Here is a 26,976-nt window from a genome sequence, read left to right as displayed (position 1 = left end):
TTAAGCTCAAAAAGGGAAGCGAGTACCTTTTCAGCATGACGTCACGTTTTTTAAAAAACCAGCTCAGAACCTTATATCTGACTAATTTGGGTGATTTAAGTATCGAAAGAGGAGAGGGAATTTTGGTCTCTTTACAAATTAAGTCGAAAAAAAAGTTTATAAACAAAACAACTCTAGGTATTGAATGTTTAAATCTTGAGAGATACTGTGAAAAGTATGCATAATAGTAGTCCTTCAGATTTGGCAGACCAAGACCACCTTGTTCCTTATCTACATATAAAGTACTAGTAGCTATTCGAGGTTTTTTTTTTGCCCAGACAAAAGCTGAAAATAAAGATTCAACTTTTGAAAAAAAGAAACCTGGGAGTGAACAGGAAATAGTAGAAAACAGAAAATTAAATAAAGGGAGTACTGACATTTTAATTAAAGCCACCCGACCCAAAATGGATAAGGGTAGTGGATTCCATCGTAGAAGCATATTACGAACTTTTTGAATCAGAGGCTCGAAATTCAATGTGTACAAATCACGTACTAAAGGTGAGAAAAGAACGCCCAAATACTTTTTGGGTCTATTGTTAACACAGCTCTGAATATCTAAATGCAATTCAGGATTATTCTTACCACAAATCAAAATTTCAGTTTTTTTCTTATTAATTCGATACCCCCCTAATGCTTCGAATTCTGTAAAACCCGAAAAAGCCTGTATTTGCGTATGTATCTCAGGTTTCAGCAGCAACATAATATCGTCTGCGTATAATTTAATTTTGTCCATACAAGGAATTGGCGGAAGAATAGCCTTACTTTTTCGAATTGCTACTGCTAAAGGCTCGATAAAAAAAGCAAAAAGAACGGGGGATAATGGACATCCTTGCCTCGTCCCTCTTTGCACTGAAATCGAGCCTACAATGAATGAGTTAACCAGAATATGAGCTTTTGCCCCCTGATATAAATTCCTAATTAGGGTAATGATTTGAGAGGGAATACCAAAATGCTGTAAAATAGAAAAAAGTGTATCCCAAACCACCAAATCAAAAGCCTTTTCTGCATCTAAAAGGAGAACCAAAGCCGGGACCCTACGTGTTTCAAAATAGTCTAATGCCTCAATCAGATAGTGTGTGTTAGTAATTAGCTGGCGGCCTGCAATAAAGCCGTTCTGATCTGCATGAATCAATTGCGAAGCAGCAAGGTTAAAACGAATAGAAAGCAATTTTGTAATAATTTTATAATCTGAGTTGAGTAGTGTTATGGGCCTATATGAGTTGGGGTCTTGGGCTAGTTTCCCTTTTTTCAAGAAACTAACCACCGTTCCATCGTAGAAAGACGCAGGAATTGGGCCGCCATTGAGCATAGAATTTACTAATAAAAGAAGGAGCGGAGAAAAAGAACTGAAAAACATAACAAAAAATTCCGCGGGAAGTCCATCTGGACCACAGGCCTTACCGTGAGGAAGGCTTTTAACAACAGACTCCAATTCATCAAACGAAAATGATGACACCATTACTTCTTGGTCCAGTTGAGGGAGAGTAGGGAGCCGATATTTACCTAAGAAATTGTTCAATCTCTCCTGATCCATAATGTGGCATGAGGTATAAATATTCTCATAATGGGACAGCATAATTAAACCAATCTCTCCCTGATCTAAAGTATCCACGCCACTAACTGGAGATATAAGAGATCGAATTACATTAGCTGCAGCTCATTCTCTGACCTGCCATGCCAAAAATGTACCCGTAAAATTACTATACTCGTAAATTTTTTGGGCTTGTCTACAAAAACTTTCCTCACTTCTAGCGAAATAATGTGCATTCAACTCCCGTTTTGCGGCATTCAATTGAATCTGTATCTTAGGAAATGGATTATGATACATTTGATTTACTAAAACCTGTATATTTTGTTGCAATTGATTCTTTGTATCCCTATAGATGACTGATTCCTTTGCGTCCCTTCCTATAACTGCCCCCCGTATAAATGCCTTTAATGAGTCCCATACGACATGAATGGGGGCTGTCCCCATGTTTCGCTCAATATACTCCTTAATCTCCTTTTTAAGAGAAATAACCCATATTTCATCCGAAAGATAAGATTTATTAAAAATCCATCGTTTCTGAGTATTCGTGCTTTCCTCCAGCACAAATTCAGCCACTAACATCGCATGGGCGGAAAAGCCATTGTGTAACATCCGATAATGCTGGATTTTAAATTTTGAAGAAACCAAAAGAAAATCAATACGAGAAAATGACTTATGCCTTCCCGACCAACAGGTATATTCTCTTTTATAAGGATTTAAAAAGCGCCATGGATCAACAAGATCAAAGATCCCTACATTATTCATAATTGTCTGAAGTGATTTAGGCTTCAACTGCTTTTTCCCACCGGTAGTGGAATCCAAGTTTCGTTTCATGAGAATATTGAAGTCCCCTCCAATCACAATATCCCCACCCACCATCAGTAGGGACTGGAACATCTCATCATATGTTGCAGGGCGATCATTCAAGGGGGCATAGAAGCTTACAAAGGTAATATACGATGGTCTATTCTTTAATTTACACGTAGGCCAACACCACCTACCCTGAGTATCCATATTAGTTTGAATCAGCGTAACATAGAAGTGTTAGAAATGTGAAACTACATTGTGAATATATTCGGTGAAATACCTGATGACTAGTTTTGTTCAAATGCAATGTATTAGTTAAACGTGGGACATGATTAGAATTTACTCGTATAGGTTGCCCATTGATGTATGTGAAAGTAAAAGTACTAAGGCTTAGGATGTGATTTAATAGCGTGTTTAACCTGGTAGAGGCCTGAATGCACATATATCGTCAGAGGAAAGGCCTGGTATTTTCTTATGTTAGCTGAATGCGGTAGGCCGCAATGATTTATTCCGTTAGAGGTTTTAGGCTGCAGTAAATTGTAAAAGTTAAAAGATGCGAAGTATTTCTCCATCCCATGATCTCACCGCAGGTGCAAGGACAGTTGGTTCGTTAGTAGAAAAGGTCTTTGTCTAAGAGTTGAATTATGGAGAAAGCCAGACATGGGAGTGCATTGGAATGTGCCAATCGCAACTCCTCGGGCAGATGGTGTCTGGGACTCAAGGCCAAGCTGATGGACGATGGAAGATGGACAGCGCAGGACAGAAAAGTACTGGAAGAAGACCTGGTCGAGGAGGTGTGCCAGAGGGCGTGTTCTATGTTTTGGGGTTTCGTATTAGGGACAGCACCCCGAGGGTTGAGCAGAACAGAGTAGCCCAGAGCAGAGAGAAGAGGTGGGCGAGGAGCTAGAAGGAATACTTTAGATCAAACTCTCACTAAGTGAAGACTTCTTAGGGAGTTTCACTTCTGAAACCTTTTCATGATTTCTTGGGTCTCAAGGGAACGCTAAGTAGGGATGTCATCTAGCATAGAGTAGGGACAGAGATGCTTGGGTTTAATGATTCCTAATATCGACATTGGCTTGGTAGTTATCTACCTCATGCTTTTAGAGCTTGTACTTTTGTTTGTATTTAGTCGTATGCGGATTCTTCGTAGGGTAGCATTTGTGTTAGTGCCTATTTACCTGTTGTGCCTTGTGTTGAGGTGCCTTTATCTGCAGATGTTTATGTTGATAATAAAATCCCGAGAACACTAGACCTTGAGTTTCGAGTCCTTAATTATGTCAAATTGCCGAAAGTATTCTCTGATAATTGTGTTTGCTCCCTCCACGCTATTGGGCAAGTAAAAAGGTTCAATCGGCCAGAGTGGGTTCTTGGAGATAAATGGTAAACAATAAAATTGGGCCCCAGCATTTGGTAGCAGAGACGGATGGTTACTTCCGATAGCGAGGGACGATTAGATTAAGATAAGTGATGGTGAATCATCAGATGGTGAGCAGCAGACGACGGCAGATGTTGAACATTGACGGAGAGTAGCAGTGCGGCAGGAAGCAGCAGCCCTTGGAGTGAGTATGAATAGGACGAGATGTGATGTTAGTGGGAGGAGGAGCCTAGTGCGCAACCAAGATGGCCGCGTAGGTGCGAGGCTCCCGAGGACCTCCGCGACCTCCTACGTTTATCCTGTCTTCATCCTGCATCGGTTGAGGGGACTGTGTCGGTGAGCCTGAGCCGAGGTGGTACCCGTTTCCCGTTTTCGAATCGGACCTCGGGTGCCGGAGTGAGCACCGATTGAAGTTTGCGGCCTGCTTCGCTCCTGACCCCGGACTCGCGTTTGGGGGCGACCCGGTGGCAAAGTGAACAACAACGGCGGGCTGGGCCTGGCGAGTCGCGTACCCCGCACTTTCACTTTCACTTTCGCGCCCCCTTGCCGTCTTTGCAAGTGGGATCGCGGCGCTCTTTGTATTGGGGTGGCCTCGCTGGCTGACCCAGCCTGCCTGCCTGCTGTGGCCCGCTCCGCCGTCCTGGGGTGACCCCCCGGAGCCCGTGGCCTTGATTGCTTGCCTTTTACTGCGTGGCTGGTGAGGGTGTGAGACCCGCGACGATGGCCACGAAACAAGATGGCGATCGGTTAAAGGCCAAGTCGACCCGGCGTGGCGCCGCACATCAGGCCAACATCATGGACCGCTACACCCTCCCGAAAGGATCTCCTGGTGGACCGCACAAGTCCCCTGAGTGCCCCCCGGATGCCCCGGATTTGCCCACAGAGCTGACTCTGCAAGACGTCATGGGCGCCATTGCTGAGATGAAGGCCTCGTTGGGCCAGCGGTTTGACACCTTAGCCCATAAAATCGACGCGGTCCTAGTTGATGTCAACCTGGTGAGGGCTGATCTCTCCAAGACCAACGACCGGGTCGATTCTTTGGCCCACACCGCGTCGGGCCTCACGACTGAGGTGGCGGCCCTCCAAACGGAGGTGCACCGACTTCGTCAGGCGAGTGCGCTCATGGATCGGTGCCTGGAGGACTCCGAGAGTCGGGCCCGGAGGAATAACATCCGCATCATCGGAGTACCCGAGGGACGGGAGGAGGCGGCGGCGGATCTCTTTGTGGAGGACCTGATCACTACCCATCTCCAGCCTCGGGGACTGAGTAAATTCTTTGCCGTGGAGAGGGCTCACAGAGTTCCCGGGGGAAAGCCGAAGGTCGGAGCCCCTCCGCGGCCTCTCATTGCCCGTATTTTTAACTTTCGGGACAGAGACGCGATTCTGCAAGCCTCCAGACTGCAAGGGCCGATTAAGCTGGAGAACATGGAGGTGAACTTTTATCCTGACTTCACCCAAGCGGTCCAGAAGCAGAGACTGAGTTTCCTGGGCGTCAAGCGGCGGCTTCGGGACATGAACTTAAAATACGCCATGCTCTTCCCGGCCAGGCTGCAGATAGAGGTGGATGGTCGCACGCACTTTTTTGATCGTCCTGAAGTGGCCGGGGACTGGCTGGATACTCTGTCTGGGGGTCGTGATCGGGATGGCGGGGGGGGGCGGCGGGAGGAGACGGCCCACTGGACCGGGACAGAGGTGTTGATACTGGGCCTCACTCTGGACGGATATGATGCCACTTTCGGCCAAGCTTAGGGTTTTTCGTTCTTCTGTATTCGTTTTTCCCTCCTTTGGAGGTGGTGCGGGGTCTAGAAGGGGTACTCTTTCCTCCTCTAGGGGGTCTAGCTAGTTTCATTATATAGGGGCGACAGGCACACTGCAAGTTGGGGGGGCTGTCTGGGCTCATGCAGGGGTGCAGGGAGGGGGGAGTTTTGTTGGGGCGGTTGGGTTGGGGTGGGGTGTTGTTCGTTTACACCACAAGGCAAAAGTATCGGTGTGCTATTTCTAAAGTGCTCTCTGGGGGACGAGTGATTGCAGGAGACACACCTCATTGGCAACTCCTTTCGTGCTATGAATCGACGGGGCTACCGCCTTGTGGCCCATTCGGGCTTCACGTCTGGTTCAAGGGGTGTGGGCATCATGGTCAAGAACTCGCTCCCGTTGGAAATTGATGAGGTGCTCCATGATGACAGGGGACGTTACACGGTTCTGGTGGGTAGAATGGAGGGCAGAGTGGTCGTTTTTGTGTCTGTCTATCTCCCGCCAGGGTTGCAGACGACCACCTTTGCGGATCTGGGACGCCTCCTCCTTGGCCTTCCGGAGGGGATTCTAGTGGTTGGGGGGGATTTTAACGCTGTGGTTTCCGGAACGGAGGATCGTCACCCCCCTAGGGATCTCCCCCGTGCCCAAGCGTGGTTGTCTGGCCTCTTGGATACCTTGGGGCTGGTGGATTGTTGGCGTTTGAAACATCCCACGCAGCTACAGTACACCTTTCATTCTGGGGCCCATGGTAGTCTCTCAAGGCTAGATTATGTCCTGGTGCCGGCGGCGCATGCCGGGAGGATGGGGGAGGTGCGCCATTTGGCGCGGGGTATTTCGGACCACTCCCCGCTCTTGTTGCACTTTGATATTCTCCCGAGGGGAGAGGGTAGGGTGGTCCCGATCAATCCTTGGTACCTGCGTGACCCCACCATTCGCGCAGAGTTGGTTAAATCCCTTAAGCGATACTTTGACGATAATGTGGGGTCTGTGTCATCGGCGGTCTCTCTGTGGGAGGCGTTCAAGACGGTACTCCGGGGGGAGGCCCTGTCCCTTATTTCCCATTCCCGGAGGCGCGAGCGGGAGGAGGTGACCCGTATTGAAACTGAGATAACCGAGTTGGAGGGTGATCTAGAATGTGGGGTGACGGATGACAAATTACATGTCCTCCGACTCAAGCAAGCGGCCTATAAGGCCCTCGTCACGGAGGCGGCCAGGGGCCTCAGTAGAGAGCAACAGGGGAGACTGTATGATGTGGGTGATAAGGCTGGTAAATTGATTGCGTGGCTGGACAAAAAGGAGAGAGCGAGTCGAGTTGTCCCAACAATTGAGAAACAGGATGGGGTGTGTGTCACTGAACCGGAAGAAATTGTTGACTGCTTTGCAGAATATTTCCGTGGGGTGTATTCCCCGGTGTCCTCCCGCTCGGAAGAGGATTCCCATGCCCTGTTCAGAGATATCGCGCTGCCTTCCCTTTCGGAGGAGGACAGAGTGTCGTTGGACGCCGCCCCAACATCTGAGGAAATTGCCCTCGCCATACGTTCGGTCACTTCCGGCAAGGCCATGGGTCCTAATGGTCTTCCCATCGAGTTGTACAAGCTGCGACCGGATACGCTGGCGCCGCATCTCCGTGCTATGTTCCTCGCGGTCCACTCGGCGGGTTCCCTCCCGCTAGACCAGCGTCTGGCTACTATTGTGGTTATTCATAAGGAGGGGAGGCCGCGGGACCGGGTCACATCCTATCGGCCTATCTCGCTGTTGAATGCGGAGCCCAAAATTCTCGCCAAGGTGTTGGCTACTCGGCTGGTTGGCGTGGTGTGCGACTTGATTCACCAGGATCAGTCCGGCTTTATCCCTCATCGCAACACTGCGCTTAACCTGCGGCGCTTGCATGGGGTGCTCGCACGTGTCCCGTTCATACGGGAGCCGGCCATTTTGGCGTCCTTGGACGCCACTATGGCGTTTGACACACTTGAGTGGCCATATATTTGGGCGACACTCGCGAAGTTTGGGTTTGGCCCAGGATTCATCGGTTGGGTAAAATTGTTGTACTCGGGACCGCTGGCACAGGTGGTTGTGAACGGTAGAGTGTCGGCTCCGTTCGAGCTGGGCAGGGGCACGCGGCAGGGCTGCCCGTTATCACCGCTCCTTTTCGCGCTTGTCTTGGAGCCCCTGGCGGAGTGGCTGCGGTGGCATCCTTCTATCCGTGGTCTCCGTTGGACCCCTGAGTATGAGGACCGCGTATCTCTATATGCTGATGATATTCTTTTGTACCTGGCTTCCCCACGTAAATCACTGATAGTACTGGTTGATGTATTGCGCTCATTTGGTCTCAACTCCGGCCTTGTCATCAACTGGGCTAAATCGTGTGTGTATGTTCTCTCTGGAGAGGATCCTATCCTTCCGCGGGGTTGTCCTATCCAGATCGCCCCGCGGGGATTTAGGTACCTGGGTGTCTTCATTACCCTGGATGCGGAGGCCCGATATAGTCAGAATTTGCTTCCCCCCCTCCAGCGCCTGAAGGAGGACGTCGCGCGTTGGAGGCGCTTGCCACTCTCGCCGCTCGGCCGGGCGGCATTGTTTAAGATGATGTCGCTGCCACGTTTCCTGTATGCTTTACAGAACACAATGGACGTCGTCCCGGCGCGCTACTTTCGCGAGGTGGAGAGTCTGCAGCGCCGACTGTTTTGGGAGGGTAGACCGCGTATCGCCCTGGCGAAGCTGACGCTCCCGTGGTACGACGGGGGGGTCGCCTTCCCGGATATCAAGCGATATTATTGGGCCTCCCATCTGGCTGCGATCAATCACGGCCTGTACGGGCCCGCTCTAAACCCTGCCTTTGAAATGGATAAGATGTTACTGCCGGGTGGTGATTATAATCGGGCGCTTTACTCTAGCTCGCTCGACGCACGTCTGACGGGCCCCACGCGGGTCATGGTACGAGTGTGGCACGCGGCTAACGTGGCGATGGGGTGGAGGGACCGCTTGACCCGGGCGACGCCACTATACGCATCTGAGCGGCTGGGCTCCCTGTGGACCTCGAAGGGCTTTGAGAAGTGGGACATGATAGGCATCAGCAGGGTGGGCGATCTCTGGACGAGGGGGGGATTCAAGACGTTCGATGTGCTGCAGACAGAATTCCAGCTGCAGGACAGGGAGTATTTTCGATATCTGCAGATTCGTCATGCGTTGTGCTCCGTCTTTCCGGACGTCGCCTCCATCCCGGAGTACTCCCCGCTGGAAGATAGAGTGCTGGATGGGCATGTACCGGATGGCACGATTTCATTAATTTATAAAAAACTTATCAATGACCGTTCGGGACTGCTGACTAGCCTTCGTGAGGCATGGGTTGCCGATGGACTGGAGCTGGATGACGAGGACTGGGTGTCTGCGGTGGCCTCCCCGAAAGAGGTGGCCATACCGGCCCGCCTTCGCTTCGTCCAGCTCAAGATACTCCATAGGGTCTATGTTACGGGGCCGAGGCTGATGCGTATGGGCTATGCTGTGGACGGGTTGTGTAAGCGTGGGTGTGGCTCTTTGGGGACCTTTCTCCATATTTTGTGGGAATGCCCGGATGTGGCGCGATTCTGGCGTGGTGTGCATGAGGTTTTGCGGGTAGTTACGCGTGTGCCGCTGCTGCCCGAGGCGAGGAGATGTCTTCTGAATGTGTGGGAGCCAACCGACTACTCGGTGCCGCAGACGTGGTGGGTGACTCTGGGATATATGGTGGCCAAACGTGACATTGCTCAACTGTGGGGTTCCCAGAGGTCGCCGACTGTCTCGGCGTGGAAGGATAACATGGATTGGTGCATGTTTCGGGAAAAGGTGGTGTATGTTGCGAGAGGTAAGCCTGGGACATGGGTGAAAGTATGGGGCCCCTGGAACGCCTACCGTGGGGGAATCTGTACCCCGCCGTTATTGCCCGATCCGTCACCGGCCCCGTCTCCTTAGCCAGTTTGTCTTCCCGGTTCTGGGCAATGAGTATACTTAGTCCCCGTCCTGACCTTTTTCCCCCCTCGATACTCCTATGGACTAGTGGGGTCCCCCTCCTCGGGGAGCACATGCTGCTGTTTCCGATTGTGGGTTGCCTTGTGGATTTGTTTTTTGTTGTTATTTATATTAAAAAGAAACCGTTATGTGGGGTCCGGATGGTGTGGCTGCCAACGCTTCTTCCAACTCCTGTGACTTTCCCTCTGCCGCGGCATGCGTGCTATTGTCTGTATCACATGCTCCTTCTGCTTGCTAGCGGCCGGCCTGAAGGTTGTAGGCCCATCTTTGTATATTTTTTGGATTCTGTAATAAACGGTTTCAAAAAAAAAAAAAAGAATAGGACGAGATGTTGTAGATTGCGGTGTTGATTTGTTGTGTGATGTCTTGCGGAGTTGGAGTGAATGTTGAGTGATTGTGAGATCAGGCTATGAGAGCGCGCAGCCCGGGAATTGTGGTGTAGAAGACACCCGTGGTAGATTTTGTTGACCACCCAAAGGAGATCGTGAGGTACCATCGATCACCTGGACCGAGATAGGGGGAGCGAATGTGTGAGTGCATGACAACTCGACGCTGTTCGTGGGTTGCTGTATGTGAAGTTGAGTACTTGTGACCTATCAGAGGCAATCTGTCTGGTCGGACGGGGACAGTCAGTTGCCAACCGAGGTCAACAATTTCGAGAGACTGTGGACGAACAGTCAGAGGCTGTGGACGGACAGCCAGAGAAGTAACTTGTTTTGGACAAACGGTTATTTCAGTGTATGAATGGGACGAATGCAGGCGTGAGACGTAAGCGTAAGGAAAGGGAACTGCTGCGAACGAAGGAAGGTGACGTCAGAGAGTGCCGCGCTGTGATAGGCCGGTTGGTGCTAGTCGCGCTGTAATTGGAGGGTTCGACACCCAGAGGTAAAAACAGTGTGTGAGATCGAATTTTGTCCATCATGAAGTGTTTTAAGGTTTTTCGAGAAATGTGTAAGGGCGACAAACATGTGGTTACTCGGGAGGGAGAAGAGGCTCCTCCTGAGGATACCCCAGCACATTATATGGCACAGAATGTGGGATTGCATACGATAATTTGGCTTGAGAATTGGCATAAAATGACACAAGGTGAAGGGGAATTAGCATTCCCGAGGTGTAGCTCATTCAGGCTAGCAGTGTTGTACCAGTTGAAATCTGTGATGGCAGGGTTACGACCTATGCCAAGGCCAACACAGTTCGAAGCACTACATGCGTGGATTAGAGCAGCGCATGACAGGGATAGAGGAAGGAATCAGGAGAGGGTGAAAAAGTCGATCAGGGCTTACCAGGATGCCAGATGGGACGCAGCGGAGAAAAGGTGGAGAGTGCAGGCGATAGAAGGAGATAGACTGTATCCCTTATTGATCACATCGGAGGGGGTAAAGAACGTAAAGCCAGAAGAAGAGGATGAGAGTGAGATAGATGATGATTTATTGGAAATATTGTTGTCAGAGAGATCACCTCCGTATATCCCAGAGGTCCCAGAAGGAACATTGATTCAGATAGAAGACACTAGAGGAGTAACAATCCACCCAGAGATGAGAGTAGAAGGAAGACTCTCGATAGGAACAGAGGGTACAAGGAGCCTGTCCGAGGCAAGCGTAAAGGTCGAGAGAGATGTGAGGTTACCGAATGCCTTCAAGGTACCGGTTACCATTGGACCCATTGTTTCAATTTACCACCCAGATACAGAGGAGGGCGAAAACCCAGAACAGACAGCCGAGGGGGTTAGGAGAGAGGTCGCAGGAAGTGGCCTAGCGGGTGCAATGGCCCGGACTCCGAACCCTATAGAATGGAGTACCCCATTGCCAGCCATGTCAGATTCATCTAGGGGACAAGGAGAACAGAGATCAGAGAGGTCGTGGTCTCTGAGAGAGTCGGGATTAGATTTACGATCATGGGTACCACCCCTGAGAGGACAAGACCCCAGAGTAAGGATAGCAGAGAGAGAGCAGGTCATTTTCAGAGATCGATCCGCTCCAAGGGATATATCAGAAGAAAGGAGGTCGCAGGACCAGGAATGTGAGGATGACGGTAGAGGAAGGGTGGTCTGTCGGGAGGTGCTGAAAGGAGCCCTAGGAGCCGGGATGATAGATGTAGTAAGGTTAAAGGTGGAAGTGGGTGAGATAATAAGTGGAAGCTTACCCCTTGAGAGAGTGGTAACATATGCACCGGATGAATTACTCTTTGTAGCGAAGGATGTGACTCGAAAGGCACGAGTTGCACATGAGAAATTGTCAGAATTGGCTAGGCGATATGAGGTAGATTTGTCTAAAACTAAAACATTGCAAGGAAACCATAGGTTGCAGTATAGTGACCAGGAATTGGAGGAGAAAAGGGTCGTCGGACTGAGGGCCCATAGCAGAGATTTGATCCTAGCCATGCGTATATGGATGGCGCTCGATAAGTGGGAAGAAAAATGGTCCAGGAAGAAAAGCTCTAGGGGAATGATAGGAGGGACCCCACCTCTGGGTGGAGGGCAGGTAAAGATAGGAAATTTCCCTTTGAGGGAAGTGCAGAATGGAGGATATGTGCATGTACCCTGGAGCAGGGGTGATTTAGCGGCGTTTACGAATGATTTTCCCCGGCTTAGGGAGAAGCCCGCAGAGTGATACAAGCAGGTTGATCGCTTTGTAAAGATTTCAAAGGTATTGTGGATTGACCTGAATACCTTATTTGATATTGTAGTTCGGGGAGATTTGTGGGCAGCATGCAAGATCGCCGTTGATTGGCCGACTTACGAGCCTGAGAGAAATGCATACACAAATGGCCCGTCACCAGCAGTAATGAGGATGTATGATCGGGTGATCGCCTGGTTGAAGGAGAAGGTTTCACCCCAAGATATTGATTGGGTGAAGATAGACAGGACAGTGCAGGAACCTAAGGAGACGGTACATGAGTTCTACGAGAGACTTTTACAGGCTTTTATGCAATATAGTGGCCTAGATGTGTTGGAGACTAAGGATATGGGACAGTTCGTCTCAAAGTTTGTGTTGGGATTGAAACCAGAGGTTAGTCTCATGATACATCAGCATTTGATTTGTTGGCAGAACAAGCCCGTCGATGAGATTTTGCGGTACGCCCGATATTGCACAGATGAGATCCAATCAAAACATAAGTTGAAAGATAATTTGCTGCTTGTTCAGATGCAAACCGCTCAGGGACAGCCTAATGGGGGAGCGTTGGTGAGGAGGCATGGAAATTATCAGGCGGGAAATCAGAATGTTCAGGGGCAGGGAAGGCCAAGGCCAATAGACCCTAGAACAGGCATGGATGTGGCGACATTGAAAAAGACTACAGCATGTCATCAGTGCCACCCGGTCAGACATTGGAGACGCGAGTGTCCCCTGAACCCATGGAATCAGATACAGCCGGAAGGAGAGATAGTTCAGGTCCCTGGGACGGAAGCGATACAGACGGTGACTAGACCTAGAATGGTAAAAGTGGGGACTGGTGTTCAGAATACAGAATGTACAGCAGGGAGCTCGAACTTATTTGCAAATGCCAATGTTTGAAGTGAGCGAGGAAAACGATATTAGTCTGTTGGCATCAAAGAGAGATAAGGATTGCATCCTTAGAGCCATCCTAGAGGTAGATCAGAAAGGACCCTTTGTGGAGACAGACCTTGACGGTCACCCTACAACCTTTTTGGTTGATACGGGGGCTACAAGATCGACTATAAGATCGGCAGTGGTCCCGGGGTTAGCTCTTTCCGGACAAAGCATCCAGGTTGTTGGTGTAGCAAATTAGAAACTGATTAGTCCACTGACGGAGCCAATCCCGATCAGGATAGGAAATTTCAGTGATCGACATCAGTTTGTAGTGTGCGATTCTAGTCCGGTTTGTTTGTTAGGGACAGATTTATTGTGCAAGCTCAACTGCACGATTTACTGTACCCCGAAAGGTGTGGAGGTAGAAACGAGAGACGATGATGCGACCTTTAAGGTTGCAAATCAGCATGTGTGTGTGGAAATGTACCCAGCATTGACGGTGAAGGAGCTTCCACTTGACCCGAGGGACTCAGTGTCTATTGACGTATGGGACCTTAGTGGAGAGGAGATTGGTTTAGTCAAGGGAGTAGACCCAGTGAAAATCCAGATTAAACCGAACGTAGAGTTTCCGAGGACACCCCAGTATAAGTTATCTCCTGAAACTATTGCAGGGATTAAACCTGTGATTGAGTCTATGATCAGGCAGGGAATACTAATGGAGATTATGGGTAGCCCATGTAATTCGCCTATCATGGGACTACAGAAACCAAGTGGGAAATTTAGGATTGTGCAAGATTTGCGAAAAATAAACGAAATAGTTGTTCCATGTTGTCCAGTGGTACCAAATCCATCTGTGATCCTATTTCAGATTCCATGTGAAGCTGAATGGTTCACAGTGATTGACTTGTGTCAAGCCTTTTTCTCGATCCCTCTGCATGAGGAAAGCCGATTTCTTTTTGCATTTCGGCTGGAAAATCGTGTGTTAACGTGGTGTCGTATCCCACAGGGGTATACAGAGAGCCCATCTATCTTTAATCAGATCTTGAAGAAAAATCTTGAGGGTCTTGTGTTGCCACAAAACTCTGTTTTAGTGCAATACATTGACAACCTGCTCGTTGCGTCAGAAACAGAAGACGCCTGCAGAATTGATACCGTTGCTCTGTTGAACTACCTAGGAGAGAATGGTCACAAGGTGTCTCCAAACAAGCTGCAATAGTGTCTGAGTGAGGTACAGTATTTGGGGCACCGAATTGAGAAAGGTAAAAGGAAGGTGTCACCAGATCGCATTGATGCGATTCTGAGAATGCCAGTTCCCTCGACTCAGAGGTAAGTCAGAATGTTTCTGGGAATGGTGGGCTATTGCCGCCAGTGGATCCCGAACTTTTCCTTTGAAGCGAAGCCCTTACAGCAGCTGACGCGAAAGGATGTGAATGATCCGGTACCATGGGACGAAGATTGCTTAAAGTCATTTTTGAAGCTGAGAGAAGCTTTATGCAGCGCGCCAGCTTTGGGAATGCCAGATTATAACAAGGCATTCGCTTCATTCTGTTGCGAAAAGGAAAATTGCGCATTAGCAGTGTTGACTCAGAGTCACGGAGGTGTCCGTAGACCAGTTGCCTACTTCTCAGCTATTTTAGATCCAGTAGCTTCTGCGTTGCCCGGATGTCTCAGATCCGTTGCTGCAACAGGTGTCAGAATCGAAAGATGTGAGAGCATTGTGATTGGTCATCCGCTTACTGTTCATGTGCTACATTCTGTTGAATTGTTGATGACTAGGACTAAAACACAGCACCTCACAAATAATAGGTTAACTCGTTATGAGCAAGTTATCCTTGCTGCAGACAATGTGACGCTGAAGAGGTGTTCTGTTTTAAATCCTGCTACACTGTTGCCTATTCCAAATGTAGATGATGATGAAGATTGTGAGGACCATGATTGTCTCGATGTGACTGAACTATGCACCAAACCGAGACCCGACATTGTCGATGAACCGCTCCCAGTTTCAGATGAGATTTTCTTTGTGGATGGTTCATGTTTAAGAGACAGTGTTGGTCGATTGAGAGCAGCGTTTGCTGTGTGTACCATCACAGGGGTGGTTGAAGCCGCTTGTTTAGAAGGAGTATACTCCGCGCAGGTGGCTGAGCTTATTGCTTTGACCCGTGCCTGTTTGGCCGCTGATAAGATCCGTGTAACGATTTACACAGATAGCCAATATGGGTTTGGTGTGGTTCACGATTTCGGACAGCTATGGTCCCAGAGAGGGTTTATGACATCTTCTGGTTCACCCATTAGAAATGGGGACTATGTACGACAACTGTTGGAAGCATTGCAAGGCCCAGATGAAATTGCTGTTGTCAAATGTTCTGCACACACTAAAGGAAATGATTTTGTGTCATTGGGTAATAATTACGCAGATGAAGTTGCTTGATTTTGTGCAGAGCAGGGATGTAATTTGACCGAGAACTATGTTGTGGAAAGCGAAGAGATAACAGATTATGATGTGATGTTAGCTATGGCAGACTCATGGGAGGAGCTGAAACAATTGCAAGATGGAGTCTCTGATCAGGAGCGGGACAGCTGGATAAGAGCTGGATGTGAGAAGGGAGATGTAGATGTATGGGTTTCGAGTGATGGACGAGCTGTGTTACCGGAATGTTTGCTGAACCCGATGGCGAGGTTGATACATGGTGCTGTGCATCTTGGCAGGGATGCGATGATGCGAGTGTTTCATCAGACGTGGTACAATCCGAAGTTTCGGACAGTGGCTGAAGCTGTGTGCCAGAGGTGTGTCACATGTCAACAGATGAATGTAGGGAAGAGGACCGCTGTGACGTTGAGTCACATAGGTAGGTCAGGTGGTCCCTTTAACAGGATGCAGCTGGATTTTATTGAGATGCCGAAGTGTAATGGGTTGAGGTACATATTAGTCATAGTATGTGTCTTTTCCAGGTGGGTGCAGGCTTACCCGACACGTAGGTGTGACACACTCACTGTAGCTAAGTTACTATTGAGGGAATTAATCCCGAGGTACGGTTTCCCGACCTCTTTTGAATCAGATAGGGGAACGTACTTCCACAGTGAAATCATGAAGCTGCTTTGTGCTGCCTTGAATGTAGATCAAAGATTGCATTGTAGTTACCGACCAGAGGCTTCTGGGATTGTGGAGCAAGTTAATGGGACTCTGAAGGCCCGAATGGCAAAAGTGTTTTCTTCGACATCCCTGAAGTGGCCAGATGCATTACCTTTGGTTCTCATGAGTCTCCGTAGTGTCCGTGACAGGAGGACTGGATTATCACCCCACAAGATCCTTATGGGGAGGGCGATGCGCTTGCCAGCAATACCTGCTACTGCTTTGATTAATATCACTGATTATATGATACTGGACTATTGTAAAGGCCTGGCTGACGTGGTCCGTTCTGTGTCTCAGCAGGTGCAGACAGCAACGGTTCCAGCTGTAAGTGACCTGTGCCACGACTTGTGCCCAGGAGACTGGGTACTGGTGCGCAAACACGTGAGGAAGAGTTGTCTGGATGCTCGCTGGCGCGGACCGTACCAGGTCATATTGATTACGAATACAGCAGTGAAGTGTGGAGGACTTCCGAACTGGATACACGCCTCCCATACCCGTAGAGTTCCAGCACCCTTGGAAGAAACAGCCCCTCTCGAGAACGAAAACCCAGATGAGGTGGCAGAGCCATCTGAGAGGGCCAGTCAAGCTGTAGGGGTTGCTGACGCAGCTGGTTGTGCACTAAACCAAGCCGAAAGAGAACGTGAAAGTAACACAGAAGCTGACTCGGAAGCAGAAGAAGAAAGGGCTGCAGAGGGCAGTGCTGAGTCAAATCCTGCTGAAGGAGAAAGTAGTGCACAGGGTAACAGTAGGGAAACTGGAGGTGCCACCGAAGCAGAAAGGGTTTGGCCCGTGAGTCAGAGACGGGTAAACTTGAGATCGGCATCAAGAACAGATCTTGCCCCAGTTTCTGAAGAATCTGAAGCAGAGCAAGGTGACGAAGATCAACCCCAAGGTGCTCTGAGGCGATCGAAGAGAACAAGAGTGCCGTGCCAGAAGTACGCCTCACCAGAGTGGGCTTATTCAGTGACTGATTGCTGACCACGGGACGGCTGAGATCGATCACATTGGTCAGCAATTCTCCGTTTCCGAGAGTTGAAGTGTTGTTGAAGATCCCAGGATTGGAGATCGAAGGAATATTGACCATCAATATTCCAAATCCGCCACTTCTGAGCATCATCCGTGGTCTGATTTTGGAAACGCTGGACTTCCCAACTTTTGCAGTTATACCAGCTCCACAAGAACTGACAACCCTTTAACTTGAAATCTTGCAAGGGGTCCTACAGCTGTTGGGACCCACAGTTATTCTGGACTGATTGAAAATTTGGTGTATATAAAGTTTGAAAAGAAGATAACCTAGGCCCGAGTGGAAGAAGAATACATTTAGGGATTTTCCGTTGGAGGGCAAAGAAGAGTTAGGGAAGCCTTCCAGACAGAAAAGATAAGACATTGGACTTTGCCAGAGGTTACCCCGGTTAAAGAGAGTAGCTGAACTGAACATTGCTGGATGAGAAAGAGACTTGTGTCAACAGAGACTGTACTGAACATTGAGAACATTTCAAAGATGGCGGAACCTGGAAGTACACACCGTAGAGCCAAAATAGTGATAGGCACATTGTTTGGGGTAGTGATAGCTGTTATATTTGTAGTAGTAGTAACTTCATACATGGTGGCCCATAGACAGGAGGGGGAGGTTCAGGGAACATCCACACCTGCCACTTTAGGACAGGGAGGGGTCACTATTAGGGGATCAGAGAGCTCAGATGCTTGAGGAGAGTCATATGTTTCATATAGATTTGTCTCGAGACGATTTCAAACTCAATGCTTATGCGAAACTGTTGTATGAGTATGTTGATGCGATGAATGCGAAGGATTGTTAGGTGTGCATGCAGTTGCCTGCTTCAGTAGATGAAGGTGTTAGGTATCATCATCTTCCATTGACATATGGGATTTCTTGTAGCTTATTGCTTAGTCTGTTTTATGACCGAAGACAGTTTGAGTATTTCTTTTCAAACTACGATACAGTACTTCCTGAAGTTCCGGCATACAAGCATTTGAATAAGTATGATTACTACAAGTCAGAAGATAGGCTTCATAAGTATTTCATACCGACTGTGAAGCTAGACACAGCCTATGCTCATAGACATAATTTGACATGCTGGTTGTCCGAGACAGAAAAGAAGTTCATAGCTCAGATAGAAGATGGGTACAGAAAGCTGACTCAGACACGAGATACAGGAGATAGTCCAGTGGAGTGGACGGATGAGGAGAGATTGCATAAGTCTAAGGGAAGTTATGGACCGATTGCATTAGATGAAGTACAGAAGGGGAAATTGTGTGTTGCTCGTCCCTAAACTCCTAAGGAGAAAGTTCCAGTGGGACAGAGTACGTGTGATCATACCTTTACCATGGAGGACTCTGCCAAGAATTTCTTGCAAGCTCCGGTACAGGTTATTCCGACAGTGTACTTTGTATGTGGGAAGAATGCCTATGTGAGATTGCCTGCGAATTGGTATGGTTCATGTTACTTGGCTATCATCTTCCCAAAGATTTATCATGCTGAGGATCTGAAGATGCTAGAGGCGGGACGTCATTCTAAAGTGCGTAGAGCTGTGAGTGCAGGAGTAGTGATTGGTGATATATATGGAGCGACTATACCTAGTTTGGGTGTGGTCCTGAATGACGTGAAAATAAGAAGGTTGGCGACAGTGGTGGATGAATTGTCAATGAATTCGGCGAGGTCACTGTTGTTGGTGAATGGAGAAATGTTATTGATACGGAATATGGTTTTGCAGAATCGCCTTGCGTTAGACGTGTTATTAGCGAAAGAGGGCGGAGTCTGTAAATTGTTGAAGGTTCAAGAATGTTGCACGTATATTCCAGACAATAGTAAGGATCTTGAGAAATATATTGTCAATATTACCACAATTCATAAGGAAATACTAGATCTGACAGAAGAGAATGTGTGGGAAAAGATTGGTCAAGGATTTGGTCGCGTGGGAACTTGGTTTGCGAACTTGGGAATGGGATTTCTTGGATCTGTGTTGAAGCCTATAATAATTGCCGTGGTTTGTGTGATCTGTTTGTGGGGACTCGTAAGAGCATGGAAATGGTACAGAGGGAATAGGGCCGAAAGAGCCCTCAGAGCGAATGAGCAGAGAATGGCGAGATTGCAGGACCGTCAGTATCAGAATCTTAAAAGGATGGAAGGGATCCGACATGGTAGGATGGTAGCAACTGCAGTTTAGATCAGCTTCATTCCAGGAGGAATGAGAATGATGGTGTGATGACAGTTGTCATCAAAGGGGGGAACTGATGTAGCGCCTAAAGGTTTGAAAATTGTAGGGGTGCATTATATCCACTGTTAGTTGGCACCCGCACATAATCAATGCATATTTAGATGTATCGTACACAATTTATTAAGCAAATGTATCAGCTATAGCGTAACATAGAAGTGTTAGAAATGTGAAACTACATTGTGAATATATTCGGTGAAATACCTGATGACTAGTTTTGTTCAAATGCAATGTATTAGTTAAACGTGGGACATGATTAGAATTTACTTGTATAGGTTGCCCATTGATGTATGTGAAAGTAAAAGTACTAAGGCTTAGGATGTGATTTAATAGCGTGTTTAACCTGGTAGAGGCCTGAATGCACATATATCGTCAGAGGAAAGGCCTGGTATTTTCTTATGTTAGCTGAATGCGGTAGGCCCCAATGATTTATTCCGTTAGAGGTTTTAGGCTGCAGTGAATTGTAAAAGTTAAAAAATGCGAAGTATTTCTCCATCCCATGATCTCACCGCAGGTGCAAGGACAGTTGGTTCGTTAGTAGAAAAGGTCTTTGTCTAAGAGTTGAATTATAGAGAAAGCCAGACATGGGAGTGCATTGGAATGTGCCAATCGCAACTCCTCGGGCCGACGGTGTCTGGGACTCAAGGCCAAGCTGATGGACGATGGAAGATGGACAGCGCAGGACGGAAAAGTACTGGAAGAAGACCTGGTCAAGGAGGTGTGCCAGAGGGCGTGTTCTATGTTTTGGGGTTTCGTATTAGGGACAGCACCCCGAGGGTTGAGCAGAACAGAGTAGCCTAGAGCAGAGAGAAGAGGTGGGCGAGGAGCTAGAAGGAATACTTTAGATCGAACTCTCACTAAGTGAAGACTTCTTAGGGAGTTTCACTTCTGACACCTTTTCATGATTTCTTGTGTCTCAAGGGAACGCTAAGTAGGGATGTCATCTAGCATAGAGTAGGGACAGAGATGCTTGGGTTTAATGATTTCTAATATCGACATGGGCTTGGTAGTTATCTACCTCATGCTTTTAGAGCTTGTACTTTTGTTTGTATTTAGTCGTATGCGGATTCTTCGTAGGGTAGCATTTGTGTTAGTGCCTATTTACCTGTTGTGCCTTGTATTGAGGTGCCTTTATCTGCAGATGTTTATGTTGATAATAAAATCCCGAGAACACTAGACCTTGAGTTTCGAGTCCTTAATTATGTCAAATTGCAGAAAGTATTCTCTGATAATTGTGTTTGCTCCCTCCACGCTATTGGGCAAGTAAAAAGGTTCAATCGGCCAGAGTGGGTTCTTGGAGATAAATGGTAAACAAGAAAATTGGGCCCCAGCAGACAGTATGCACAGTTGTAACTGGGAACACTCGAAATGCATGCACTTACAGTTTACAATGGATAACAATCATTAAGCATTAATCAGACGGATTTGTAAAGCCAAAATAAAATTAGGAATCAAGAAGTGTGGACTTTATCAATTAGTGCCTTAAAGAAGTTCACATGGGGGAGTGGCCAAGATGGCGGCGGAGTAACACCGGCTTCTCGGGGCTCCGCTAGCCGAGGCCGTAATTTGGCGATTATTGGCGACTTCCGGACCCGCAAATGAGCCCTGGGGGTCCCGCAGCAAGCGCTGCCTCACAGACGACGCGGAGGTAACCCGCAGCTCCCTCGGTGGCGCGGCGAGCGGCCACGACAATTCACGACAGGCAGCGGCTGCGGTGCCGGAGGCTGCGGCGGATAGCCCTGGGCTGAGCTCGGACCGGTGAGCGCGCACAAAAGCGGCGGCTCGGTTGACGGCAGAGGCGGCCGTGGCCCTGTGTGCCGCCGGAGCAGATTACGGACAGTCGGGGGTCCGTTGACCCCGTGGAGGGCCTCCAGTTAAGACGCGGCCCGGTGAGGCCTAGCTGGACTAGGAACCGGGCGGGAAGAGGGGCCAGCCCGATCCGGTGAAGACGCATGACGAGGAAGACGGAGTAAGCAACGCTCGCACATTGGCAGCCTACCGGCGCTGTGCTCCCCTGCACCTGCCTGCTGTGCATCACTGGACGACCGGTGCCCCAGCCACCTGTGGTGGACACCGGTGAAGGCCTTGAGAATGGTTGGAGCACGGAGTGCAGCAGGCGCCACTTATCACGAAGCAGCTGGGTAGAGGCAGGCAGCGGGGGAGGAGCTGGGGCGCGCACCTTCTTCTGGTGCTCCTTCGGATTTCCGGGTGGCGACTGCAGCAGGGGGGCCTCGAGGGGCCCACGCCCGGAGCGGACCGGTAGCTGGCACACGGGAGCAAGTAAGAGTTGACCACATGCGGCACCGGTGAGAGGTGTGGAGCTTGGTGAGGGGAGAGACATTACCTGGGGACTTGGGCAGCGGCGGTGAGTGACTGGCCCAAGGTGGAGCGAGAATTTGAGGTGGGACTGGCCCCTCTTGGGGAACATGCACTGCGAGCTGGGTGGCCTGGAATGAGGGGATCGAGCACGGCCTAGCTGACGGCCTGCCAGGAAGACGCACATTGGCCCGGCCCTAGTGCCGGCCTTGGGGGTCGGCTCCTTGGAACGCAGCCCTGCTCCACCGGGACAGGCCCCCAACCCTCTAGAAGAAGGAGAGCGCTGGCTTGGGACCCAGAACGGCGATGGTCCTTGGGGGCGCCAAGAGGCAATAACGAAGGAAGGAGAGGCTGCGACGGCCCCGGGCGTGACTCGCCCGGGTGGGGACCGTGCCGGGGAGTGGTGTTAACCGGGTGGTGCACACCAAGGCCTGTGCCCGCGTGAAGGAAGCGGGAGCCGGTGGGCCTCGATGGTGAGGTCTGGGAGGGGCCCCTTTGTCTAGGGTGATTACTTTAGCATTGGGGCGGCTAAACAGGTTCTCCTTGCTAAATGGGGTACAGTGGAGGTTCCGACTCAGTTAGACTGGCTACACAAAATGTGGGACATAGTGGGTATGGAAAGAATCACTGCCGGGATCCACCGCACACTGCCTAAGTTTGATAAGACCTGGGAGTCCACGGTGGTATACCTATCTTCCGAGTTTGTGGAGCTCACCTGCCCTCGATACCTCAGAGTCCTACGCCTCCCTGTAGACCCATTGCCGGACCCAAAGGCCCCCTTGCCAGCTCCTCAATCCTGGATCCTTACTGGATCTGTCATACTCTATGGGTGGAACTTCTTTCTTTCCCCTTCTGTTCTCTTATTTTTCTTATTGCTCTTTACGGGAGTGCTCTTGTCCTTTCGCCTTTTCTATCAATAAAAGTTTGAATTTGACTGAAGGTTTCCCACCGGCCGGTGGTTGTAGGTAGGTGTACAGTTACGAATTTAATGCATACTCAATAAAAACTACTTAAACCATAAAGAAGTTCACATTGAAGGAAACACAGTGGCTGCAAGCAAATTGTCTGAATATGACTGAAACAATAAAGGTTGATTTTTAAAAACATACTTGGACTTATGAACATTGCCTGTTAAGAATTGGACTGGGCAAAGAATGTGCAGACCATCATTACATTATAAATGCACAAACTAGTCAGAAGAGCATCTAAAAGGGAAAAGTGGTGGAGAATCACATGAATCATTCTGCAAAGGGATTCGTTTGCATTCCCTACTTACCCATGAAAGGCTCATGGCAGTAAAATCCTTTACATTGTGTGCAATAAATAGAGGATAAATACATTTGGGGCAAAGGAGTTACATAACAAGAAACCCAACTTCTCATGTCCATGCTGTGGATGCAACTTAGTCACTGTACACCCCAGTAAATACATATAACAGCATATACTAAATATATGTTTGGATTGTTTGTCACACCGCAAGGCATTCCTAGCTTGAGAATGCTCGTACTTAAGCCCACACGCCAATTCATTTATCAGTTCAAGTGCAATCATATTTAGAGTTTCTAAAAGATTTAGGCCACCTGAGTGCAATATTGCATGATAAAACTACCAATAAGCAAGAAATGCCTTGAAGGCACAGCGGCTATTTGTGCTTATTGTAACATAGCTGTGTCAGTGCAAATAGAACAATGTGGTAGTTGTAATAAAATCTAACAAAAATCATAAACGACTCAACAATTCAAACCAATTTTTGCAGACTGAACACTATATGAGGCCACCCTCTTGAAAGACGCCAAATGTTTTTTAGGTCCTACCCAAGTTATATGAGCAAACAGCACTTTTTAGGGAAATACATTTGTAATGAAAATTCTGTTTGATAAGTTGCAATGAAATTTTCAAAATACAACGTGCGCCACGACAATTCACCTATTCAGATTTAAGGTTGTTGAGATGTTTCTAAACTATAAGTATCTTACATTATTTCTTTAGGAATTGTCTTGGATTGCTTATAATAGTTACAGAGTTTAAATAAGTCAAAGATTTGAATAAATGACGGATAAGAAACAACATGATCATGATAGATCCCTTCCTCTTCCTGCCCTCTTTTAACATCAACGTCCCCACTCTCTGTAGCAAGGCATCTAACTTGGATTCGTCTTCAGAACGCTCCTGAGTAATCGTTTTTATTTCGCCATAATCTTGCATAGACTTCAAGTATTGGGCAACCTGCAGCTCAAGATATTTCCTGGTTGAGTACGCTTAACGCAATTGTCTAATTTTCTCTTGTGGAAGGCTTTACTCGAAGAGAAAATGTCTAGCGGCAACTCTGAATCTCGATGTGTGCTACTGCTCCAGCCAATCATGGGGCCAGTGGTGTAGCATGGTCAGGTGGTACCCGGTGCGGAACATTTCTTGTAACCCCCCTGCCCACATTGTAATTATTAAAATAAGGGGAAAAAAGAAAGTTACACATAATTTTGCCATTTTGTCACCCCCCCTCAGTGTCATTTTGTCACCCCCCTCGGTGATGACACCCTGGGCGGCCGGCACCCACTGCACCCCCCTTCCTACGCCACTGCATGGGGCTAAATGTTTGTCTGCCTGGTTGACATGAATGGCCCACCCCTTAATCTGGACGGCACACTACACAATTTCCTTTGATCTGACAACCCAGCTACTACAGGCTGGTCAGCCATAAACGTTGCCCTACATAACCAAATCGACCAATAGTGACAACATACTTCGTCGTCCGTGAAATCCCATCTTGTTGGGTCCTATGTACAGCCATGACCGTATGCAGCCTAATTAAAATAGGCCGACTGCCCTGACACAAAGCAAGACATGCGCAGCTTGCAGTTTAGAAGAGGTTAGTCATGTAGTCTCCAATACAGTTCTACAGCAATTCTCCCCCCTCTCCCAACTGCACATGTAATTTTTCTTACAAATGTTCCACTCCTAGAGAATCAACACATTTTGAAATCTGATTTCCACAAGTTTTCCGCTACACCCTGTCATCTGAAATTTCTTTAAAATAAATGGACGACTTCAGAATAAGGTGCCGTGCTGGAAGGGCAGTCTCTGCTGATGAGGCTGCGGATTATTCTTTCTACTTACCCAAGCTCTGCAAGATAGCCACAGCACCCCCTGCGGGAACGCCACCTCCACTATGGAGGGCCGAGAACTTCATCATGTACGCAGCCAGAGACTTGGCAGCAATGCCTGAGCTGGTGAACCCCACTGCCGTCAAAGCAACGGGGACCGCATACGCAGCAGCCCCTGAAGAAGGAAATACAAAACAGGTTACATCTCTGCAGACTTTGGGTTAATACAACAGACTGAAAGTAAACGTGCTCTTCCAACAAACATTAGAAGTGTCCCCAATCTTTAAATTTCCAACCGCGACATTGCCCATAGAAGATAACGGGAACTCGCGGTTGTGTTTACACACTGCATACAGTCCCCGTAGGCCCCCTGTGTCACTACCTTGGGTGGTTCCTTGGGGTCCCAGCGATTCTACAGGCTTTAGGCCTAGTGTCTATTCCAGTCGTGGTTCTTATACCACTTTTTTGGTATATGGTTTGGTACGCCCCTAGGGTCCAAACGTGAAGTTTGTCCACTCCGGGGCCCGACGGACCCATGCCCCCACCACATTTTCAACAGAGCCGCCGACACCATCACACCCATGCTCCGCCACACCATCAACCACTCCCTGGCGACCGCCTCGTTCCCTGACGACTGGAAACAGGCTGAGGTCAACCCCCTCCTGAAGAAACCCTCGGCGGACCCCACCAACCTCAAAAACTACAGACCCATCTCCCTGCTCCCATTCCCTGCAAAAGTCATCGAGAAAGCCATCAACAGACAACTCGCCATATTCATCGAAGAGCACAACATCCTCGACTCCTCCCAATCCGGCTTCACGCAACAGACGACATTCGCACCCTACTGGACAGAGGAGAAACAGTAGCCCTCATCCTCCTCGACCTCTCAGCAGCATTCAACACAGTCTCCCACCGCACCCTAATATGAAGACTTCACGACTCAGGGATCAAGGACAAGGCCCTCGACTGGATCAGCTCCTTCCTCTCCGGCAGAAGGCAGCGGGTCAGACTCCCCCCTTTCCTCTCGGACCCTACACCAACCACCTGCGGAGTCCCTCAGGGGTCCTCCCTCAGCCCGACGCTCTTCAACGTCTACATGGCTCCTCTCACCCCCATCGTCAAAACCTACGAACTCAACATTGTGTCATACGCAGACGACACCCAACTCATCCTCTCACTATCCAACAAACCCAACACCGCCAGACACAACTTTCGAGAAGGCATGGAAGCCGTTGCCAAATGGATGAAAAACAGCTGCCTACAACTAAACACCAACAAGACGGAAGTACTCATCATGGGCCCAAACCCCGACGCCTGGAACGACACCTGGTAGCACCCCGCCCTCGGAAACCCGCCCACCCCCATGGACCACGCACGCAACCTGGGAATCATCCTGGACTCCGAGCTCAAAATGGACCACCAGATCAACTCAGTCTCGTCCTCCTGCTTCCACACCCTCCGCCTCCTACGTAAGACCTTCAAATGGATCCCCCTTGAACACAGAAAGACCGTCACTCACGCCCTGGTCACCAGCATACTCGACTACGGCAACGCACTCTACGCAGGAATAAACAAGAACCTCACCCGCAAGCTACAGAACATCCAGAACGCCTCCGCAAGACTGGTCCTCAACCTGCCAAAACACTGCCACATCTTCCAGCACCTGCGCACACTCCACTGGCTCCCCATCGAGGCAAGAGTCACCTTCAAGATGCTCATTCATGCACACAAGGCCCTCTACAACACCAGACCAGCATACCTGAACAGCCGACTCAAATTCCACACCCCCCAAAGGACCCTACGATCAGCCCAGCTTTCCTACTCCGTGGTCCCACGCACCAGAAAAACTCAGACAGACACCGCTCCCCATCTTCGTAAGAAACCTCAAAACCCAGCTCTTCGACAGACCCCCTCCTTGATGGACTGGAACCTGCTCCCCCCCACCCCCAGTGCCTCCTTACGTGTGAGTAGTCACGCTTAACAAACGCCTGATTCATTAGATATTTCTGCAGCTTTTGAAACCATGTCTCCTATTCTTTTAGACTGGTTGGCCAAGAGCAGAATATGCTGTTCTGCCCTGCTCTGGCTTAAGTCTTTTCTATCGGACCAGCACCTGACTGTTTATCACCCACTGTTCTCTTCTTCCACCAAGCTTTTGAGACACTGTGTCCCACAGGGCTCTGCCTTGAGTCCAAC

General features: G+C 48.9%; 1 protein-coding gene across 1 annotated transcript in view; it reads right to left on the bottom strand.

Annotated features, from left to right (window-relative positions):
• The window catches only part of LOC146857201 (uncharacterized), a 215,697-nt gene that overhangs the window by 15,237 nt on the left and 173,484 nt on the right, over positions 1-26,976 (bottom strand). Inside the window, exon 5 of the mRNA XM_085647684.1 lies at positions 24,794-24,955. Coding sequence (XP_085503810.1) covers positions 24,794-24,955 — 162 coding nt within the window. The remainder of the gene's footprint in view (positions 1-24,793; positions 24,956-26,976) is intronic.

This window comes from Triturus cristatus, chromosome 3_2 (genome assembly GCF_964204655.1).
Source record: "Triturus cristatus chromosome 3_2, aTriCri1.1, whole genome shotgun sequence".
Classification (NCBI taxonomy): domain Eukaryota; kingdom Metazoa; phylum Chordata; class Amphibia; order Caudata; family Salamandridae; genus Triturus; species Triturus cristatus.
Note: the sequence above shows the minus strand (reverse complement) of the source record. Positions and strands in the feature narration are given on the sequence as shown.